The sequence below is a fragment of the Apostichopus japonicus genome, chromosome 4 (genome assembly GCF_037975245.1).
Source record: "Apostichopus japonicus isolate 1M-3 chromosome 4, ASM3797524v1, whole genome shotgun sequence".
NCBI classification, from domain to species: Eukaryota; Metazoa; Echinodermata; class Holothuroidea; order Aspidochirotida; family Stichopodidae; genus Apostichopus; species Apostichopus japonicus.
In genome coordinates, this window is record NC_092564.1 from 4,910,587 (window position 1) to 4,936,026 (window position 25,440).

A 25,440-nucleotide genomic window follows, 5' to 3' on the forward strand; every position below is an offset into this window, starting at 1 on the left:
AGGGGTACTCTCTGTAAATATTACCTTGTGTTGATGCACGACAAACATTGTTTGGATGTAACTTATAAAGCCGCACAATATCGTTATGCTTTTCTTTCAGTTTACGACATCTGGGATGGATGTCGTTTTTTTTTTGTTTCATTTGGATGTTTTTGACTGACTTATACACACCGTTAACTCTACTCGTCCGTTTGAATTGATTTCTTTTAATCCCTCCGGTGTTTCAATTGTGATTTGTTATTTATCGATTTGTTTTGGTAAAGTACCGTACATTCTTCTCCTAGGAATTTCTCTTTCGCCTAGCGACCTCAACCTTCAATATGTTACATTCTAACGGCTGCCGGTTTACGGTTGATTTCCTTCAATGCAAGAGGCAATCTCACAAGAGAATGCAATTGTTTAGTTATCTGCGCAGGCGCAACCCAGATATTATTTTGTTTCATTCAGGAAACACATATTTCTTTGAGAGACGAGAATTAATGGCATAATGAACGAGGCCGGAAGATTCTTTGCTCGCATGGTTTTAGTAGTAGCAGAGTTGCTGCGTCTTAATTGACCCAAGTCTAAGTATTAACATCTGTAAATTAAATTCACATCATGACGGCAGATATTATCAGTGGCGTAGGAAGGTACTTTTGAGTGGGGGGGGGGGCTGAAGACTGATGGCCGGCCTGGCGGAGGGGTCTAAGGGGAGGGGGTGTCCCCCTCCCCTTTGGATTTTTTTTGCATTTCCAGGTGGCCTCAGATGCAATTTGGTGCAATATAGCACACTTCAACACCAACTCCATTTTGTAAACTTAATTTTGTATTTTCACTTGGCCTTAGATGCAATTTGGTGCTCCAAATGATTTTTTTTCTCATTTGGAAATGAAAAAGGGGTTTTCTGACTTGCGAAGCGGGGGCGGAATGATACTTCCGCCCCTCCACATTTTTCACTGGGGGGGGGGCTGGCGCCCCCAGCCCCCCAGTTCCTACGCCCTTGGATATTATAGCTGACGTCGGTGTCGGAAATTGTAATCTTACTCTGGTGTGTATTTACTATTTACGCTCCTAACACTGATACGCCATCGTTTTTTAAAGATACTTCTAGTAAACTACAATCCTTCTATAAATGAGTGTATCATTGTCGCGGGCGATTTTAATTTTGTTTTTAACTTAGATATAAATAAGGTTGGGCTTAACCCAAGGACAAACTTTTAGGGCTCGAGAGGAATGCCTAGCGTTGATGAATATTGTATAAGTTGGTTGATGTCTGGAGACATATAGAAACACCTTTATTAGAAAGTATATACTTGGTTTTCAAATATCACGCTCGGGATTCATTGTCGGCTAGATTTACCTGCAATCTATAACTCGTTTGTTTTCTGTTGCTAATATGTCCAATTGCCCCGGTTTTCAATCAGGCCACCACGCCATTATTAGTAGGTCGATCCAACTTCATTCTTTTAAGAGACGAACAGGATATTGGACATTTAACAATGACTTCTTGAATGACACGGGATATGTATAAGTCTTGTGTAACAGCTTATTTATATACCGTTATGGAACGATCAGTCATGTAAGTGCAAATTTCTTTAAGTTTGAAATTAGAACTCATTGTATCACCTATTCTAAAGAAAGGGCCAAGGAGCGACTCAAGCATGAAGATGTTCTCATAACAAAGATCCGTGGCATTGCGGCGAAAGATCATTAAAAATGAGACACTGGAGTTGCGCACCCAATTCACCCGAACCGAATTGTGCAGTTGCTTATAATAGCGTTTTCGACTTGAATATATTGCGCATTTATATGCATCTGTCTTATAGCATGATAACTCGTGTTATGCTAGAGGCACATTTTATTGCGGCCTGTGTTAAAAAAATAAAAAAATAAAAAAATATAAAAAATATAAAAAATAAAAAACATAAAAATATAAAAAAAAAATTAAAAAAAGATATAAAATATATATATATATATATATATATATATATATATATATATATATAATACCATATATAATACCATATATAATACTGTATTGTATCTATTAAGGAACGCCCGAATGAGTTAATGTTGCTCTATGAGTAATAGGAACTATTATTATATCTAGAGCAAGATGGGTGGAGGAGGGGGAGTAAATACAAAGTATGTTTTAAATTTGGAAAAAAACGTAACAATGAAAATCACCCTATCCAGGACATCACCACTAATAGTGCATGGTGGGATGTTAATCGACAAAGATGACATTTTAGAGGAAATTCGAAACTATTTCTCCACACTTTATTCTTCAGATTATACATATATAGATGTTTTTTTTTTTTGACGGGCTCCTAAATCTAGCATTAAGTAACGACGATTCTTGCTCCTGTGAGGGTGAAGTGTCTCTTGTCGGGTGCACGCAGGTCACTTAACAATGACAAGGCACCTGGCAACGACGGCCTTTCTGTAAATTTTTATAAGAAGTTTTTGCCCAGTATTGGTGATAAGGGGGTGGAAGCATTAAACTTAAGTTATCGTACAGACTTCCTGTCGAATGAGAAAGCCAGAGGTATCTTAAACCTGGTAAGGATCGATTCCTTCTTGTTACAAATTATCATCCGATTACTCTATTAAATACTGATTATAAAATATAGGCGTAAAGGCTATCGCAGCTCGGCTAAAACGTGTTATCTCTAAAGTCATTACAGCCTTTTTTTCAATCGGGTTTCATGAAGGGTATATAGATTCATAGGTGAAAATGTACACTTCGTTCTTGGATTTGATAGAATTAACTGATAAAAATAACATCGGTTTCCCTTTGTCTCCTCTTTATATTGGATTCTGAAAATTAAGGCTTTTGAATGTCTCGAGTGGAGGTTTATTCACTCTATACACTTTCGTATTTTAATTTGGGTGAAAGTTTGAATCTATGTCGGTTAAGGTATCTTTACAGCAATTGCAACGCATGTGTTTGTTATAATGGTTTTACTTCTGGACCCCCCCCCCCCCCCATTCAGCGTGGAGGAGGATAGGGATGTCTACCGAGTCCGTATCTGTTTATAATTTGTGTTGAGATTCTGACACTGAAAAAAATATTCATAATAAGAGTATTAAAGGTATTATTATTATTGTTGGACTTGAAACTCAGGTCCTCAAAAAACGCTGATGACACAGTTCTTTGTCTAGATTGGAGTAACGAGTCGTTGATGGAATCTCTTAGTATACTCTGTAGGCGTTTAAACAGGCCTCAGGGCTGAATGTCAGTTTGGACAAATCATATTTCAAGCCACTTGACCCATATAAGCTTCGAGCACCTCCTTATGTCAAAGATTTGAAAATTAAGGTAACAAACGGCCCCTTTAAGTATTTAGGATGTTTTTCATTGCCAGCAATGGGGATGACATGTTCAGGTTAACTTTCCAGCCCAAACCTTTCTAGTCTAAAAAATCTCTTGCATATGTGGTCTTCACGTGACCTTTCTCCCGTGGGTAGGAACTAAGGTGCGTCGGTATATCGATATACCAGGTATACCTGGAATTTCATTCATACCCAAACCGACGGTATTGCAATCTGTCACTAATGAATAAACCGAAAATACCAGGTATATCCGAAACAAACCTTGAAAACCCGGGAAAAAGTAACCGATAAAAATACCGACCCAGATAATATACGAGAACTCGAGGAAATTCCCGCTGCCGCAGTTTATCGTGTAAAACTTACCACTCCCCAACTGTAAATATTCTTGCTGCACAATCATAGCACTTGCAAATTTTGCTTGTACTTTACCGGCAGTGTTTATATATGTTCTGTACTGTACGTTAAAATTTAAGTCATGATATGTCATAGTTCAAGAAGGGATTAAAATTCGAGTGCTAGTAATCTTTCTATAGACATTGTTGTTTTCAAAATAATCAGCTTTTAAAATATGCTACAAATTTGGAATGCTTCATTTTATAGCTTTAACTGTTGAATCTACTTGCTGATTATACTTGGCTGAAATGTTGGGCGACGGTTTTTACGAGAGGATGACCTCACGAAATATCAGCTGAAAACTAGTAACCGGAACTAGTAAACCGGAAACGAGTTTATGACGGTATACAGCGACAGACATTATATGGCGCGAGAAGACGTATACCAACCATGGAGGTTCATATCACGTGGTTTGCAATATTGACGTATTTTTTAACACTTCGTCAGTTCTGCCCTGACAGATGTTTCCAATTAAAACGACGTTGTGTGAAGGGCATGATACTATAAATTATGAGATTGATTGCTTAAAAGTATTAAAAGAGAGGCGACGAAGAAGCGTGCATTCTATCTTATTTCAATCGTACATAATAAAATTGTATTTCCTTCGACTGCACTTATCGAGTTACTTAGCAGAAGGCTGCATTAGATAATCGAAAATCTTAATACCCTCGTTTATCAAAATTTCCCGATGTTCATCCAACGATGTTTTCCACTTTAAAAAGCTTATAAGTAATGACTAAATGTCATTTGTGCGACTCAGATAACAGTTAAGGGTAAAGTTACCAGTAAATAAGGTCATCTATAGAGCAAAACTGTATGTAATCTAGTAAAGATAGTGGAAAGGTAAAGATAACAGTAATCTCCTAGTGATGCCACTTTTGGTACAAATATAACAGTGATCTTCTGTTAATGCCAGTTATAGGGTGAAGATATCAGTATTCTCATAGAAATGTCACTTTTAGTACACAGATAACAGGAATCTCCTGGTAATGCCAGTTGTAGGGTGAAGATAGCAGTATGCTCCTAGTAATGCCACTGGTATATATACAGATTAATAAATCGCTTTAATATCGTGATAAACTAATAAGTATTCCAGTGTAGTTAATCCCCCCCCCCCCCCCCGAACACCCCTTTTACAATATTTTGCATTCAATATAGCACACGTGCGCATATTTCCGAAGAAACAAGTAATTTGGCTCATTTGAAAATTATTTCTCTATAATGATCTGCGTGAAGATATTAGCTACCGTACGGTTAATACACATCATACACACACACACTATATATATATATATATATATATATATAAATATATATATATATATATATATATATATATATATATATATATATCATGTGAGGCATTTGGTTCTACGCACGCGTGGCTGACATGAGAATTAACCTCTTTTAATAACACTGGCATATGACTCTATGGTATTTCGTAATTCATTAAAAGCACTCAAATATCTCTGCTAACGTAAACTTTAATGCGCTTATATGAAGTTTCTCTGTCAATGACAAATCTTTCAGACAACCGCTTTTTTTTTAATGGATTTTCAATATTTTAGTTAGCATCGCTATCAACATTCGCCGAGTAGAGAATGAACAATGAAATTAATGTTGCCTCATATTTGTCTCAATCAACATATTGTAGCCCGCAATAACTGAATGTTAAAGCTTTAATATTAATGGTATGAAGGTAGCTAAGAAAGGTGAAAAGAAAGTAGTTTCTTTATATTATGTAAGTAGGCTCAATAATTGAAGTAAGACACATATATATATAATAATTGAAGACAGACATATATATATATATATATATATATATATATATATATACATATATATATATATATATATATATATATATATATATATATATATATATATATATATATATATATATATATATATATATATATATATATATATATATATATACCTTCAAAGAGCAGCGGATAGAAATTTGTTTGCTGGCGAGTAAAGATGCCTAGTTTAAAACATCTACGAGGATTTTGGGAACAGAATATATTGACGATATATTGTGCAAGTGTAAGGGGAAATATATTTGAAGCGACACAGCATCTCCCAACTTGCAAATAGTCTAAAGTTGCTGATGTACAATATCAATGAGCGAATGTTTTTAGAAGCCTCGGGGATGTATTGCCCTCTCAAGCAAATAATACGAACACACTCATGCATTGCACTAACATTTAGCAAATATATCCATCCACAACCATAGACATTCTGGCCACATCTTCTGATGATCATAAAACCTTTTTAGGATCATTTCAGACTTGCAGACTCTCTTCTTCTTTGTTTTCTTCTATGTTTGATATCTAATTTGAGAAAATACATTTTATCTTACTATTGCATGGAATTGACATTTCTTCTAACTATTGCATGGAACTATGCGAGCAAAATCGTAAAGCATTATTGGCGAGTTGCGAGCGATCAATAATTTTCTAAATGAAAATTCATCCAGTTGATTTAAAGCGATCATCTGCACTCAATCAAACATTCTGGAAACACGTACCACAATTTAGAAAACCATTAAAACATCACGTTCTATTCATTAAAAATTAACTGTTTATTTTTTACACTTCCGTGCATGGTTGTACTGTGTTGGGTGCAACACGTAAAGTCACAAGTAATTAGCCATGTTGCTTGATTTATATTTTCTTCTATGCTGTTATAATGGTATGTACAACGTGATTACCATTCCACCGTTGACTTGCAACTTATAGACACCGAGTTTCGCAGAATTAGGCCAACGCTAAATCAGGTTGTTAGTTTACTTGCTTGATGACGGTAGTATAGCCGCCATTTTAAGTTTGAATTCTCATATTAGGTGTGTGGCGCTGCATGTATTAAAGTTAAACCAATGCTAGCTCAAATTTGACAAATATCATGTATAATCTATGTGGATATGCCTACTATACATTGAATATAGACATATACTTATTTGTGGGCGGCAGTTCTTCGGATTCTAAAAACAAGGGTTAATTTAACTGGGATAATTGGATGTTATTTCAGGAGCCATATCTGTCATAAATATGTGTATATATGTCATGAAAGTCAGAGAGCCTGACGTTTCGATCCTTGCAGGATCTTCCTCAGAGGTAAACTGCATGAAAATATGCTATACGAACACATTCAGATACAGAGATGGACATATGCGGACAGAGACATCCATATGGACACAGAGACAGAGAGACACAGATGAATACAGAGACATAGAGACACAGATGGACACAGAGACACATATGGACAAATAGACACAGATGGACACAGATATATATATATATATATTCTTCTCATCTGAATAATTAAGGAAATAAATAACATAACTCCTTTAATTTAAGATGGAAAAATAGTATTCCATTACTGTTCTATATGTAAATGAGGGATTCTGTGTAAACACCGGGCTCTCACTTACACTGCATGTATTACACGTCCTTTGCAGTTTCACACGTCACGAAGTTAGAGAATATCTTGAGGTCGTTATTATTTCACAGAATATGATAACATTGCATCAAATGTATCTATAGGTTCTCTGAACTATTATGTGACCGAATATATGAGTTCACAGATTCGCTGTCTCAAAGTGGAATTCCGTTTTATTATACATTACACAGTCCGTCGCTATGAAAACACTCACTGCCATTAATGTTTTATTGAAAAGATCTGAAAAGTTAGGCTGCAATAATATTACTGATACCCTTAAGTGGTTGTGAAATGCATCACGATACATGGGCTATATATTTACTTGCATTCTCTTCTTAAACTGAAAGAATGATGTTTGCATTTCAAATAAGTCTTAAAAACCACCCATATGTAATAGAAAGCTACTTAAAACAGTATTGATCGTATCACTTTCCACATTTACATTAAGACGTTCGCAAAGTTACAGCTCCGGTGATCCATTATCGATATGAATTGTATGTGATAGCGACCGATTCTCATAGCCTTGAGTTATTGGTTAAAACTGGTCATGGCTTTTAAAACCGTTCATTGGTAATTATTACTCGGCTGTGGGATTGAACATGCATGGTAACACTCATTATTGAAGTAACGGTATGAAACAAATTTAAGATAGCAAAAATGACAATTAAGCGATGTTTGACATGAGTTTATTTTTTTATAGTATGTGTTTATTCGGAAAGAGAAATGAGAAGGAAGAAAAATGTGAAAGCGAATTGCAAAGAACAGTCATAACTATAAGGCAGTTTAACATAGCCTATAGCTGTAATTTAGTACAGGTTTAAACCCATAACAACATTCTACACAGATAACTCTATAAGAATCGGGTAGTGATTACTCTTTGATTACAAGGTGACTTGCATGTGACGTCTCTGTCTTTTCGGTCGATCAACTGGAACGATGGCGCTGCAAAATTGATGACCGCGTGTTTCAACAAGTTAACCTTCATTGTTCTACTTTTAATTTGATATTCGAACGAAATTCTAAAACTTTCTCGTTTCTCTCTCCCTCTCTGCCCCCCCCCCCCCCACCACCACCCCTCTCTCTCTCGCTTTGATGTATCCATTCTATGTTTCTTTCTGTTTTCCATGAAAGAAAGAAACACCCACACACACAATCACAAACTGAAAACAAAGATAGAATATCAGCTTCAGGTATGTTTATAAATATTCACCGACGAGGGAGTTTATCACCTAAAGTCAACAAAATATTTCTACTGGAGGAAAAAATTCAGAACGCGGTTCGTCAACTACGTCACCATCTTGTTGCCTACAAATTTATATATGATAACAAAATTTTACCGTCACTAAAATGATGTGTTAAGTGAGTAACCAAAGTTAATGCCCAAACTTTATAAGCTATAGTGCAACACATATTGATTAAATGTTAAAAGTATATACAAGCAAAATATGATTGTCTCGTTAAAGTTCTTTTACAATTTGGCATTCGCATTTTGGCTGCTAACAAACCGCTTTTGAAATTATCTTCAAACTGATTTGAATAAAATAATATAAATAAGAAAATTAGCAGGGTTCGACGAGGCATCGTTTCTTTTCAAAGCTTTAAGTATATTAGTGTACCAAACCCGATCATGAAAGTTTTCAGACATTCTATCGTTAATTAAGTACGTTTTCTTTCATTCCCTGTATTTTGTCATCATCCGAGAGAAGTAGGTCTTAGATTGTGTATTTATAACAAAAACTTGCGACAATCAACCCGTTATTCGCAGGTATTAAAAATGTCGATTCGATAACAGTTCATTATTGTGAACAAGAGAGCGTGCGACATGGAATCGGGTGGCGCTAGCCAAAAATTGAATATGACGTCATTACAAATTTCCAAACATTAAATACTCGCACAAAACTCATAATTAATGCAACGGACAGTCGGTCAATTTGAAGGTGCGGTAGTGTTTATTGGAAAAAATTACAATCTGACAAATGAGGGGATGTGTGACGTAACAAATAGTGCGTACGCGTTAAAGATCTAAGCAAGACACATCACATGCACAGGTAACAACGTGTACCGTGGATGCCGTACAGCTTTGACCGTTAAACTTGTATGTAGTAATGCCCTATAAATGGATTCGAACGAGCATAAATAATTTCTTACACAATCATTATGCGGTGAGCGCAATCGTTTAGTTTTACACTTGATACGGTTATGTTTTGTTATAGCTTTTATCATAAGTTTTCAAATATGTCCCGTTGCAAGGAAAAGTAAAATGAATAGCGAATCAAAGAAAACATTCTGGCTAGCCTGTCAGCGACATGCAAACAACACATGTATGAAGTAGGCTACCTACTACAACAAGGATCATACTCTTAAGTTTTGGAGTGTTCCACTTGCAAGCAAGATGTGTTTAATGAGCTGTATTATGTTTAATGACGCAAGTTACAGTGATGTCATGATATTCTTCAAAGCAGTGTAAAATGTTTTACATGAATGTGTCTGGCTCTTTTCAAATCGCTTCAAGGGACAACCCAGTGAAGCAAAAGAAACGGGTTAAATTACAAAACAGTTCAGTGAGCATTTGCACTCTCTCCAGATCAATGTGGTTAGTAGTAGTACTGAATACAAACATTATCACAAAAATATGGATTCACGGATAAAGATTCACAAAAGTATGTATGTGGGTGAGTGCGTGCGTGTGTAGACGTGTGTGTGTCACGGTGTCTACGTGTACGGCATTTATGACGATATCACATTAACACAATATTGCTCCCAATTATTTAAGAGAAATTCAACTAGACTAATTATCATCAATGTACTGTGAACAATGTACTGTTATACAGCCACGTGGAAACATTTTTACACGGAGAAGTTTAATTGTCTAACTATGAAAGAAAAAGAAAAATGACCTTCAGTGTCTGGAAATAATTTGCAGACGGAATCAGAGGCTAATGGAACGTAATTTTCAGTAACATCGGCTTAGTTTACCTTACCATGTAGAACTAATTACTTATGACCCTGTAAACATATTTACTCTGCTTTTTGAATTCAATGTAACCGGATAAGCAATATATATTTTGAGAGTTTGCCTGACCCGAGCCAGTAAAGTTGTCAACAAATCAATGCATTTGAACTTGGCTGGAGTCTTGGTGCTTCAGTAAATCTTAGTGGCGACTAATTTCTAACTTTACGTAAATCTAATTGAATCCATTAATGTAAAATATTTAGTCGTGGATCAATTTTTCCTTTGACAGAAGGTACCGCTAAAGGTCAGTGGTGTGCACAGGACATCTCCCCCCCCCCCCACACCTTCTGGATTGATTTAAGTAAAAGCCTGAGCTTTTGTGGAATTGGCCAAATAGCGAATGAATGATTTTATAAAGGAGGGGACTGTATTGGGGTCATTGAAGTCTGCTCGAATAGGGGTGTATAGGGGTCTTCCCCTAGAAATAAAATAAAGAAAGAGGAGTCAGATGGTGCATTTTGAGTCATATTTAGACTAGAATTTAGGTCTTTATAAGTAACTCTAAACTAAAGGTTGTGCTAATATATAAACAACGTTTGCTAGACCCACAGGAGATGACAAGGGGCTTAATGGGGAACTTAACATGATAGGGGTAGTAACATTGGTACCGGTGGCCATGTGAGAACTTATTTGACAGCGCGGTTTCTTACAAGCAGTCACCTTCTCGAGTATTTTGGGTTGTAGGAAGTCTGGATGAAGTAAGACCACCCGAGAACTGAAGATATGTGTAATTCCAACAAATCCAGTTGTTCAGGATTTGTTGGAATTACAAATATCCTCAGTTCTTACTGTAAACTTAATAGCACATGCTACCGATTTATCAGATTTGTCAACACGATCCAGTTTTAACTGTGGTATACACAACTTTAGATTTACAGTAGTTGTTGTAATCTCTGTGTGAATCGGCTGGTAAGACGGTTTCTAAGATTGTGGGGGGGGGGGGTGGAGGGGAGAGTTGGGGTTGGTATAAGGCCAGTAGAGGAAGCGGACTAATATTTCAGCTAGATATACATATAGTTACTGATAACACGACGGCAAGACAGAAACCTCTCGCATTTTCATTCTCTTTGAACGAGTGAGACAATTACACGAATCACGTGAGAGTCGCATCCCGCCAAACAAATTAACTGTAGGCCCAAATGGAATCGGTTTTCAACTCTTAAAACACATGAACTATATATACTCGAAATGCAAGACGCTGAAGTTCATGAGAAATATCTCATTTCCTGAAACTGAAAGTCCAACATGTACCAAAACCTATAGTGGAAATCCAATAAAAGAAATAAACGGAAGCAACATATCAATCGCCAGGTTGGATCCAAGACCTGCATGCAAATACAGCATTAGGCTACTATTTTTGAAAATGAGAATCCGTATTTGAAAGTGATTACCATCAACGAAAAGTAGAAAACATTGTTAATAATTTGATATATTGGAAATTGATTGGTTTCTTTTAAGGCGGTTGATTGAGTCACATTTCTAGAGATACTTTTCTATATAGCCTCCTTCATGTAATATATTTCATTCGAGCACCTTAAGGCATTAGTCGGTATATCCCAATTCATGTGTTAACGGAGTAAAAGCATAATTTGAAAGCTGACTTTGATGAAAACCGTAACATCTATATTCTGCCTAAAGTTATACACTTTAAAAAATTAAAAAATAAAGCTATAGCCTATACCAATCATGAAGTTGATCGATCGAATGTCATCACGTGACAATGAATGAAAGTGGGATCGGGGAAAATTGCTAGAAATGTCTCCTCTATATATATCCTTTGAACAATTGCTTGTGAACTAAATGAAACTTGTAACGATTTGATTATATATTATAAATAACAGCTTTAAATTATATTCGTTCTTTATCTTTCTTTTTGTATTAGAACGGCATCAGCGGTCCCTTCTGGTATGCAGCCGGCGCGACAATCCCTTTACTGCTCTTTGCAACAATCTCCGTGCAATTAAAAACCCGAGCACCAGGAGCGAAAACCTTCCTTCAAGTAATTCAAGCTCGCTTCGGGAGTAGAACTCATCTGATATTCTGCTTCTTTGCAATCTTGACTAATGTCATTGTCACATCAATGTTGATGCTCGGTAAGTTGTTCTCGTTGTTGTTGGTTGCTATCGTTTCCACAATTTGAATACAGACTTATGTAAACTCAAGAAAACTGTCATTGATTGAGGTGTGTTTCAACGGCCAGCAGTGAGGATATTGTGGAAACGTTTTTCCCCCTTTCAACTTTCAACAGCAAAGAAATACATTTTCACCTGGAATATATCCTTTTCATACGGATCCGTAATAAATTATCAATGAATCTACACGACTCCATACGTTCTGGTTAACATCGGCAGCAATTTTTAGTCGTTATGATTCATAATATCTCATTTCGTAGCACCTAAGAACTGAGATTTTTACTGAATAATCCAATGTAGGTATTAGGTTTTGGAGGGGGGGGGGGGGGGAAACGAATCTGTAACGGTTTTATCTTGATTTGCCTATTTTATTAGCTACATTATACACGTTGGATTGTAAATGTCGTCACTCATGACCACCTCGTGTAATATTTACTCATAATAATGTATCCCTCAATACAAAATAAGAGATCTCTGTGGTGCACCACATAGATCTCTTAGTTTTTATTGAGGGATATATTATTATGGTTACATTATGATCACAGTTACGCTTGAGCGATTTTCAAAGGAAAATGCATTTCCATGCATGAACAACAACAAAACGCCATTTCCATAATAATAACAATATTTTCTATAGATATCTGAGAGCGAAGATATTCAAGATTTCTTTCAGTGTGTTCCTAAGTTATCACGATATGAAACTAGGCACCTCGCTGGTTACACTGTACGTCCTATAGTTTCTTTTCCTTTGTTTTTTTAAAGCTTGGAGGTTAGTACGATTATTTCGTATTTTCGGCTGCGATTTGACATCAAATTATTTTGTCCTGTACCTGTTCCTCCGGTCGAGTCACCGGCAGCATGTACTATCACCCAACCAGTGTATCCAAACGTTACACCAAAATGCACCTTTTTACCATCTTATTTTGCTTTTAATCACAAACGCTATGTGTTGTATTTTTTGTTTTGTTACTCTATTGCAGGCGGGTGTGCTGTTCTAACACACATTGTGGAAGATTTAGAATTGGAATTTGCAGCAATGGTTTTAGTCGCAATTATCGGGGGTTACACTTTCATCGGTGGACTGGGTGCGACCTTTTATATGTCATATTTCAACACGTCGGTAATCTTTGCAATTCTGCTCGTGTTCATGGTACAGATCTACCACAATCCCGGGGGAAATGGAGCTCTAGGTAACTATATATATATACATATATATATATATATACATATATATATATATATATATATATATATATATATATAGGTATGCTTTGATATATTGTCTATTCTCTTTTAGAAAAAAAGTGCACTTATATATAACGAAAGCGAGTCCAGTTCAAAGGAATTGAAGTGTTTTTATTTTTTGCTAAATCCATTGTAGTGGAAGTTCAAGGTGACACTGTTTAGATTGTCAATTAAAGGAGTGCGTTATGTACAGGCATTTATCATACAGCATATCATGTTTAACATATCTTAACTTTAACAATATCATATCACATTTTTTTTGTCAATTTAAAACTTTTAGCAACTTGACCTAATAGTATACTCCCCAATCCAACTGTCAGCTAGTCTGCACCTCTCGTTGCGGAATCGTTATGTTTCAATCACAAATTTCTAAACGCCTCAAAAAAACTTTCAATCTTACTGATTTTTTGGACCATCAGTAGTTTATTGCATCTTCTTCAACATCCAAGCAAATAAATTATATCTGTGAAGACATGCACACCACCCCCTCATCCCATCCCCCTTCCCAAGAAAAAGGTCACTTCAGTTGATTTTTTTACTACTCTCATTTTGATATGGAATCTGTAAGGCGATATTTCTACAATACGACAACGTTTCAATTTATTCGTTTGAAACAAAAACGAAGAAGAGAAGAAAAAAACATAAAAGTGTGGTGGCTAAGGTGATGTTATAGCTAGTTTTTGGACAGTTCAACCTTAACCCATGGAGAGGTGGCAGTCTTTCACAATAAAGGCTTAGTCTACCAGTTTAATATGCAATGTTATACATGACATATTAATTGTTAATAGTAAAGTGATGACCTTGCCTCACTAATTTGTTTATCTTTGTTTTCTACAGGGTCTATCAACAGAGTTTACAGTTTGCTTAATTGCTCGGAGGGTCCACCCGGCAATCAGGAAAATAGCTACCTAACATTTATATCTCTGGATGGTTTTATTTTTGGAATAATAAATGTTGTAGGTGAGGATATTGATTCATACAATTATATATATATTAGTTATATTGTCACAAGATTGCTTGCTTATTAAAAACGACACCACTCCTGGGATACGAAAAATTGTTTCACTTTTGGGTTTCAACAAAATTTCTATACGCCATGGGTGTTGTGGTTTGGGTTCCTATCTGTGTTTCTATTTCCCACCCCAATACGTCCCCCTTCTCCTTTTCTTTTATCCCAGGCGCGTAGCCAAGGAGGGGGGGGGCGAAGGGGGCAGCCGCCCCCCTTGAGCATAATTTTTTTTTAATGTTTTTATGATATCGCTAGTATTTTCAAAAGAGAAAATGCTAAGATGCAACTTACAAGGCCTGGGAAGTGCCTTTTCCAGCGATCTGGGAGGCATTCTAAACCAACATTTTCTTGTACGCTTCGCGCCAATTATGGTGGCGCTACGCTTAGATAGTTTTCAATGCCGAATCTACAGTTTCGCCCCTCCCTTGGCAAATTCCTGGCTACGCGCCTGTTTTATCCCTTCCACTCCATATCCTTCACCCCCCCCCATCCCCCTGCACCACCCAAGTTCCTACTTCGTCATTTTGTCCTTCCAGATTCAGAATCCTCTCAACTTCCTTCTCTTTCTAACATCATGCTCTTTCCCTTCTTTCTGCGGATCCGCCTCAGTCAGGATTTTCTCTGTATTCAATAATTCATCTTCAACTGTTAATTCCTTCACGTCTGTTATGTATGTTTCCATCATTATGTTTGGCAAAACTGAAACCACAGTCCTCGGGTACTCAACGATATTAGGTTCTCGCAAATGCAAGCAGGTGAACAGTTAAAAACAGATTTCCATTCTACAAGTTCTTGCATGAAATATGTTCTCTTCATTTACTAATGGACCAGGGCGATGAGGTCATTTTCTTTTTAATTCAAGAAATGGATCTGTAAATATCTTTGTAACTCTCGGTGTTAACAGAATCTCGAAAAAACGATGTTTGTTTTGGACTTTAGCCATCTGTATTTATTTAAAGTTAGTATTTCTACAAGCAAGAAATTACACATGAGTAAGTGAAAAACTGTTGGTTCTATATACTTACTGAAAAAATTGAAATAATATCACCGTCATCTTTTACAAAAAAAAAACGATGCTATCTATATAGAGTACTTTGTTTTAAGAACTAAATGCAAAACAAACATTAATTAATCCTTATGCAACCGTTATATCTTTCAAACTGATTAACAAAATCCTTTTTAAATTCATGAAATGGACAACTAAACCCTGCCTAAGGACTTATGCAAAGTACATGTGGGTGAATAAAATAAAATAACTTGGATGAGGCGATAATGTTAAACGATAAATGAAGCTACACTGTATTCCTTTAAAATATGTGACTTAAATAAGATCGTACTTTGCAATTTTGTATAAGTACCACTCACTTTAAAAAGTATTGTTGTCTTAGCTCATAATTCCTTTGAAGGTTTTCTAGAATTTTACGAAAGTTTCAGCATCCCCTTAGGAAGGCAATCATCCTTAAGAATCAAGCCGAATGTGAAAAAGTTGCTGCCCATTAAGTCACTTGAATATGAAAAGCATTACCCAAATGTTATCATTATTATGGAGTGGATTATGGAGTGGAGTGTTAGCTCAGTGGTTAACGCCGGCATAACGTCCCCGGTTCGAGTCACTCCAAGATTAATGTATGTCGTCCAGTTACAGAGTTGTTGACAATGGACAATTCATAATAATGGACGTTAAATATGAATCTAAGAGACTGACTTTGGTCAGCTTGCGGCTTTGATAAGCCAATGAGGCATCTTCGCGAGTTCCTGCTTGCAGGAGGATCTAAAATACAAATACATTATTGTAGAAAGAAAGTATATCATTATATCGCCATTTTATCTACAGAGAGAAACTTACAATTCGCTTCTGTCGCGATATCATCAAGTACCGTATAGTGATCATACCGCGATACCTGAATTACGCTAGCCAAACCACGTGTTATTTATGGTAGCTTATTTCGTGACCCATTTAATTTTTTAATTTCTAGATCTTAATCTAAAGTATGAATAGAAATCTGATATCTAGGTCACTGGGATTATTTACATGCAACTTGAATCGTATCAGATTTAATTATAGAGATGCGTATGTGTGTATTGATTTTATATCCATAGAATATTCCGATTATGAAATTAAAACCCGGCCACGTGCACAAGTTACATTTATGAGGATAAAAATATCCTTTTTTTAAAGAATTGCCAATATCACCGAAACATTCATTTTTCAACTTCTTCAAGGCATTCTATCTATTATAATTACAAAATTAAAACTGTTTTTTTATGTTAACATATCTATTCGTCTGCTCTACCTCGATCGATTATGTGTGGTAATTTATGGCATACTTCCAAACATTGATTCCCCGTTATTTAATAAAATGGAAACGGTATTGGCCCTAAAAAAAATATCCTTTGCAAGATCTTAAATAAGTTTTATAAACATAATTCGTCGACATTTTTTAAACTTATAAATGAAAAATACATCAATTTTGAATAAATCTAAATTGAGTTAACAATATAATTCGTCTTAATTTTGAAATCGCATCGTGCATAACAATCACAAAAAAACTAATAAATTTATATTTTCTACCTCTTTTTTATGCAAAGTATTCCTCTAAGCTATACCAAATCGAGACTATTCCTGTTAAATATTGATTCTGCTATAAAGACTCCATTAGTAATGAAATCCATGGTTTTATTATTGACAGAAAAGATAAAATCAATATTAGATACAACCTCATTATTTTATCATAACTGGTACATGATTTTCCAAACATACAAGTTTGTTTGTCATATCGAATCATTTCCTATTTTATGAAGTGAAGAAGAAACAAATAAACACATAACAAAAAACAACAAAATACAAAAACTTGAAAGATGAATGTAGGCAGAAATTTATTTACTTATATGTTATTGACATCAAAAAACAAAAATCCGAGAAAAAAAACCCAACAACAACAGCAACAAACTACAAACAACAGCAACAAACTACAAACAACAGCAACAAACTACAAACAACAGCAAGAAACAACAAACAACAGCAACAAACTACAAACAACAGCAACAAACTACAAACAACAGCAACAAACTACAAACAACAGCAACAAACTACAAACAACAGCTACAAACTACAAACAACAGCTACAAACAACAGCTACAAACAACAGCTACAAACAACAAACAACAGCAACATACTACAAACAACAGCAACATACTACAAACAACAGCAACAAAAATCAGCTACAAACTACAAACAACAGCAACAAACAACAAACAACAGCAACAAACAACAAACAACAGCAACAAACAACAAACAACAGCAACAAACAACAAACAACAGCAACAAACTACAAACAACAGCAACAAACAACAAACAACAGCAACAAACTACAAACAACAGCAACAAACTACAAACAACAGCAACAAACTACAAACAACAGCTACAAACTACAAACAACAGCAACAAACAACAGCAACAAACAACAAACAACAGCAACAAACAACAAACAACAGCAACAAACTACAAACAACAGCAACAAACTACAAACAACAGCAACAAACTACAAACAACAGCAACAAACTACAAACAACAGCAACAAACTACAAACAACAGCAACAAACTACAAACAACAGCAACAAACTACAAACAACAGCAACAAACTACAGCAACAAACTACAAACAACAGCAACAAACTACAAACAACAGCAACAAACTACAAACAACAGCAACATACTACAAACAACAGCAACATACTACAAACAACAGCAACAAACAACAGCTACAAACTACAAACAACAGCAACAAACAACAGCAACAAACAACAAACAACAGCAACAAACTACAAACAACAGCAACAAACTACAAACGAGCAACAAACTACAAACAACAGCAACAAACTACAAACAACAGCAACAAACTACAAACAACAGCAACAAACTACAAACAACAGCAACAAACAACAAACAACAGCAACAAACTACAAACAACAGCAACAAACAACAAACAACAGCAACAAACTACAAACAACAGCAACAAACAACAAACAACAGCAACAAACAACAGCCAACAGCAACAAACTACAAACAACAGCAACATACTACAAACAACAGCAACATACTACAAACAACAGCAACAAACAACAGCTACAAACTACAAACAACAGCAACAAACTACAAACAACAGCAACAAACTACAAACAACAGCAACAAACTACAAACAACAGCAACAAACTACAAACAACAGCAACAAACAACAGCAACAAACTACAAACAACAGCTACAAACTACAAACAACAGCAACAAACAACAAACAACAGCAACAAACAACAAACAACAGCAACATACTACAAACAACAGCAACAAACAACAAACAACAGCAACATACTACAGCTACAAACTACAAACAACAGCAACAAACTACAAACAACAGCAACAAACTACAAACAACAGCAACAAACTACAAACAACAGCAACAAACTACAAACAACAGCAACAAACTACAAACAACAGCAACAAACTACAAACAACAGCAACAAACTACAAACAACAGCAACAAACTACAAACAACAGCAACAAACTACAAACAACAGCAACAAACTACAAACAACAGCAACAAACTACAAACAACAGCAACAAACTACAAACAACAGCAACAAACTACAAACAACAGCAACAAACTACAAACAACAGCAACAAACTACAAACAACAGCAACAAACTACAAACAACAGCAACAAACTACAAACAACAGCAACAAACTACAAACAACAGCAACAAACTACAAACAACAGCAACAAACTACAAACAACAGCAACAAACTACAAACAACAGCAACAAACTACAAACAACAGCAACAAACTACAAACAACAGCAACAAACTACAAACAACAGCAACAAACTACAAACAACAGCAACAAACTACAAACAACAGCAACAAACTACAAACAACAGCAACAAACTACAAACAACAGCAACAAACTACAAACAACAGCAACAAACTACAAACAACAGCAACAAACTACAAACAACAGCAACAAACTACAGCAACAAACTACAAACAACAGCAACAAACTACAGCAACAAACTACAAACAACAGCAACTAAGTAATGTCTAATGGCAAGTCCGGTTCTCATGATATGCCCCTTGCAACATAAGCCAAAATTTCTTTTTAGGGCTAATTTGATGATGAAATCGGCTCCTCAGTGAGGGCCTCAACATTAATGTTCATCACCATTTTTTTCTCCAAATTTGAATAACTCAGGTCCTGGTTAGGCCTATAATTCATGTAAACTACAGAATACCTTTTGAACGACATTCAACACCAATAATTGTCCTTGAGAGAATTTTAGGTTGAGGCCATAAAATTCTTATTTGAGGTTTATGTTACATCTGAGTAACTGACCCCTGCAGTGGTGTTTGTGTTAGACTAAGTCATCCAGCCACTTATATTGATGAGCCCGAGATGGAATGGGTTACCTTCTCCTAAAAAAAAACTACAGGAGTGGAAGCACCAACCTGCATATTTCATCATTTTGTTTTGAATCCAACTCAATGTAAATGCATCGTGTCTATACTCGTATAGTAACTACGCTGAGAATAACGAAATGTTTCATCTATCAGCTTTTTAAAATTATTGTTATGTTAACGTTCCCTCTTCAACCATGATTTTACCGAAACCCTTTAGTTATTAACTATGTAAGCCCTTATTGAGGGCTCAGGACTATAGTATTCTCTAATGCGAAAGACTTTTCACAAATCTTCCCGACTTAATAGCTTCTTTAAACTGTACATTTATTATTCCGTTATGAAGTATCGAACAGCATGTTAAAATTGATTGTATGTCTTACTGACAATTCTAAAACCAAGTTAATTGTGTTAATGAACGTTATTTACACTATGCTGAAACAATGACCAATTATATTCAAATGTAAATAACTAATTTGCTGTAACAGTCAAGTCATGTGAGACGTATAAATTTGTCTAAAGTATTATACATCACGGGCCTCAATGTCTGGGTATATAATCTGAACTTACATAACCGTCATGAAAAGAAATTTAGCAAACTTATTAGCATATTGAGCGTTTTTAGCAGCCTAGCATTGCGTGTATACGGAAATGGAGGTGAAATAAAATATAAATTAAAAAAAAATAAGAAAAAATAAACAAATACACATTCTGTTCCACTAGTGGGGGTAGTGGGTTAAGAATGATTTTTTTCAGAATTTTTGTTACCGAATCTTCTTTTATGTCCCGAAGTGGCAGTGCCATTATTCTGCCTCCCCCCTCCCTTCCCTTCCCCTCCCTCCCCCTCCCCCTCCCCCTCCCCCTCCATTACACCTTAACTATGTGTATACATTTCTTTACAATGTTATTTTTTCAATTCATCATCAGTTTAAATGTATTTCTTGTGTATTATTTTATCCATCAGGTAATTTTGGCACAGTGTTTGTTGATCAGTCCTACTGGCAGAGTAGTGTCGCGGCTAAACCTAAACAGGGAATGTGGGGCTTCTTACTCGGTGGTCTGGTATGGTTTGCTGTCCCGTTTGCTTTCGCTACCACAATGGGGTTGGCTTATGTCTCTCTCAGTACGTATTGGGGTCAAGAGTTACTCACACCTCAGGAAATAGGTCAAGGTAAAGTTGAAAATCCATTAATTATTAATTATTATTAATTATTGTCTTTAAAGCACAAAATTCTTCTCATTCATTCCCTCCTATTGTTACAAAAAATACCTGGCAAGGTTTTAACGCATGCGCACGCCTGTGTGTGCTCGGATCTGGGTTCAACGAAATGACAGAATCATGATGTATACAGCTTGAATCGGACTTTAAAGTTGGACCAAAATCTAATCACTAACCTATAGTGAAATCAGTGATAGTCATACTTAAAAAGAAATCTAAGAAAGGTCTCGCACACCCCCACCCCCCCCCCCTATTCCCCCTCACCTTGTCGTCCCACTTTTGAGCTTCCATATGTCTTGTTTATAAATATCACATTCATTTAGTCAGGCTGTATGGTTAAATCCTTACATTGTATTAGTTGCTCGTTATTTATCTCTGTATAACTTAACTATCACTTAACTAAACATCACTTCCGTAGGTCTTGTACCGGTCGCTGTTGCTAACGAAGTTCTTGGTTACAGAGGTCACGTGATGATCGTACTGATCATTTTAATGTCAGTGACATCTACCGGATCAGCCGAAGTCATCGCCATAACCTCGATTGTGGTGTACGATCTTTACCAAATTCATTTACGACCTTATCGCCGAGTAGCAGATAGTAACGGCTGTATCTTATGTGGCAAGTGCAGAGGCAGGATGGCGAATCCAAGGGACCAATGCTCGTGCACTAGTATGACAGGCTGCAAGCAATGTACTGCCGATGACATGTGAGTCATATATTAAACTACAAAGCCATTCTCATGTGTCGATCGGATGATCCGCTTCGATTCCATCACAATGCAAAGTTTTAAATGTGTTAAACAGAGGCGTCGTTTGCATATATACGAAGAATTTATAGGTCAACAGCATTGACCCCAAATATAAAATTCAAAAAAGATGGTCACCCATGCTCAACCTTCAATACTCTTGTTACTACCACCCTTTGAACATTCTTCTTCTTCTGAGATATTTGAATATCTCTTTAGAAGATCCCGGTTGTCCCGGAAGTTAAATTGGAGGGTAAGCACCCACTTTTGAAAACTTCAAGCACAGTAAGCAAAGTACAGTTTTGATGCTAAACTTTGAGACTGATACTGACGATTTTTCATCAGTAATGACTACTATAGGCCCTATGCTAGTTTACTAAATTTGCTGAGATTTTTTTTTTTTCTTGAGAATTGTCTTTCCCGAAAATTCATAACCATCGCATTGTCTCGAGGCATTGGGAACCGTGTAAGTAAATATTTAGACAGCCAGTCAGGAAAAAATATATTTGAAAGACCCGCAAAATGCGCGTTAAAGTTTAAATGACCATTTAGTTGAATTTCTAGTGTATATAATAACTGTGGGCAATAATGTTGAGCTAGAAAAACGTAAACAATTAGTGGGTCTATATTTCAGGTTGATTAGTTGATGTAATTCCACAATCCCATCACAAATATCACACCGTGAGAAATCCATTTCTTTTTTTCTACTTTCTTGGGTAGAATTCGTTTAGTAGCTTGAATACCTCAACCCTCAATTTATGATTAATTTCCTCTTTTACATGTGAAAGTATATAACTTTACCTACAAACTGACAATATCTCTTTGAGATGAATCTCGCGTAGTGTTTTGTTTGCAATTTCCCCCTTTTTGCCCTAATTCTGATTTGCACTACAAAACATTAATAAGAATTATTGAATGATATTTTTTTCTTGTAAAGAATTCATTCAATAATTTATCTTGAAGGCTTCAACTCTTATACGACTATCGCATCTGTGTAATGTATATAAACATCGGTATGAATACTATTTTTAACAGGTAATTTTCGATATAATTACTTATATCCACCCCCCCCCCCACCCTCCCGCCATCATTACATTCGCGAATATGTTAATCAATCATTCGTTTACGGTAGAAGAAGTTACCAGATCCGTCGGAGAGCATATGTGTGTCAGTATTCTGAAAGTTCACGAAAACACTGCTTCGCGTCTTTAAGTATATAGAGCAAAATCAAATGCATTTCATTAACGATAGTGATATAATACTGGCAAATGCCATTTAGCGGGTCGACTCTGGTTTCAGTGAGTATCCAGATATCTGTTGAAGGCTCCCGATGTATCATTATCACCATTTTCATTTACGTCAACGTGGAGATCTCGTTACATATGGCTATGCATGTTTTATGTTACATGTTACATATTAAAAGATAATATTAAAGTAATGATAATGATAATAACGTTATATGATAATCAGAATCAGATGTTGACACCATTTATGTTTTATGTCTTTAAAGAATGACCGGTTTCGGATAAGTTTGGTCGCTGATGAGAAATTTAAAAAGAATTGTGTTTTGCAACAAAAGTATGATTTTTCTTGATTTCCCGAAAGGGGAAAGCTATGGAGTCACTTTTTAACGACCTTGCAGGTTTGTGAGGTGGACCGATGATTGCAAAGTCGGCTATGACTATAACACGGATAACAAAGTCTGTAATTGCTATTACGGTTAGATTCTTTCAACACGGCAATATACAGAACCGTTCTACTCAAAATTAAAGCCACAGTGACTTAATCATCAGGTAACACATTCGAAGTGTATGCATGCTAGAGTTCTTCAAGACCGCCCTCATTTTTTTTCGGGGAAACATTTCATAACTGTATAGTTTTGTTTTCTCCAGTGTATTGCTTACGATCACTGTTTTAATGAAATAAATTTATTTATTTATTTACTCTCGTTTTACTCGTCAAATTCTTTTCACAGCAACCGAGAAGGAAATAAAAGGGCTATTAAACCAGGGTTTAAATGTAAAGTTCATGGTAACTACAGAACGTACCTGGATTTACTACACGGAAAGAGAGACTGGGCTATAGTCATCACATCAATCTCATTTATTCCTCTTACCTTACTCTGCTATCGATTAAATGTAAGTATGAGTACAATTTTACCTTTCATATGAAAATTTAAAAAAAAAAATTGAATGGAGAAATTACAAAAGGAAATGGCAAGAGTATATATATTGCGGGCAGAAATATGGACAAGCAATCTGTGATTCCTTATCAAACCGTAGCAATTTTCAAGGAGGGGGTATAGGTCTAATACTGGTCATATGAGGTTTTTTATTGTAAGATTCGGAGCATGCATCTGTCCGCAGGCGCGTAGCCAAGGGGGGGGGGGGGGAAGGGGCGACCGTTATATATCATATACAAAGAAAGTTAAGTTTAAATTCACCATCAGTCAAGTGTTTACACGGCCAGATACTTCGGAAGTATTTGTTTTATCAAAACCGATGATGACGGTAGATTACGCTGAAAGACTAAGGCTTATTTTAAAAGGAAATATATCTTGCTCAAAGCCACAGGTAAATACTACTCTACCGAAATTTAAATAGAATTTCTGACAGTGATATAATCAACTTAATTGCAACAACAACAACAGAACGATTAAAAATTCTAATGCTTATTTGCAAACCCATACACCTATAGTTGCAAATCAGTAGCAAATATGAATGCAAAAGTTTATAGTTTTTGTTGTCCGTTGAGTTTGTCCCTTTTTCTTTTCCTTCATCTTCTTCTTCTTCTTCTTCTTTTTTCTTACTATAAATGCTTCGAGTAATTATTATGAACCACCTAACACAAGATTGTGCAAAATATTTACATTTTCATAATTTTGTGAGTTTTTTATAGAACATTCCCTATACTACGGAAATATTCCACATAACCTCAAAAACCTACAAATGCAGCCAATGATATGGAGAAACCCGGCAATAAACCACACCTTTTAACACAGAGCAGTGTGCATCCTCGTGAGGAATATCAGTAAAAAAATTCCGAGAAGGCCTGCAACACTTACATAAAAAAAATAAAAAATACTGCCCACTATGGAGGATCTTCCTTCATTTGCACATTTATGAAACTTGGCGATCCCTGTTTTGTTCCATCAATTCAAGTCAAGTTAATTAAAGCTTGTATTCTGTATTATTGCCTTTGAAATAAAGCTCAATTGTAAACCTTATTGTATTTGGGGTTTTTTTCTTATGAGAATTACATATAGCTGTGATGTGGTTTGACAACGCTCTTCTTCATGTCCTTTGTATAACTAGGCACTTCAGTGCAGATTCAACTCCATAGATTTTATACATCCGCTTCGTCATGGTTTCCTCAACATCTGCAGGGTCATGTTTTCCTAAGATGACGTTAAGTAATGCTATACATTTGATATAACTTTGTATCATCATTACACAGGCCATAACAAATTTGACACAACT

General features: G+C 35.8%; 1 protein-coding gene across 1 annotated transcript in view; it reads left to right on the forward strand.

The window, feature by feature from the left end:
• LOC139966230 (uncharacterized) overlaps positions 1 to 25,440 on the forward strand; it is a 67,344-nt gene that overhangs the window by 31,400 nt on the left and 10,504 nt on the right. The window contains exons 3-8 of the mRNA XM_071969054.1: positions 12,048 to 12,258; positions 13,278 to 13,487; positions 14,380 to 14,502; positions 20,961 to 21,167; positions 21,634 to 21,922; positions 23,937 to 24,099. Of these exons, the coding sequence (XP_071825155.1) occupies positions 12,048 to 12,258; positions 13,278 to 13,487; positions 14,380 to 14,502; positions 20,961 to 21,167; positions 21,634 to 21,922; positions 23,937 to 24,099 (1,203 nt within the window). The remainder of the gene's footprint in view (positions 1 to 12,047; positions 12,259 to 13,277; positions 13,488 to 14,379; positions 14,503 to 20,960; positions 21,168 to 21,633; positions 21,923 to 23,936; positions 24,100 to 25,440) is intronic.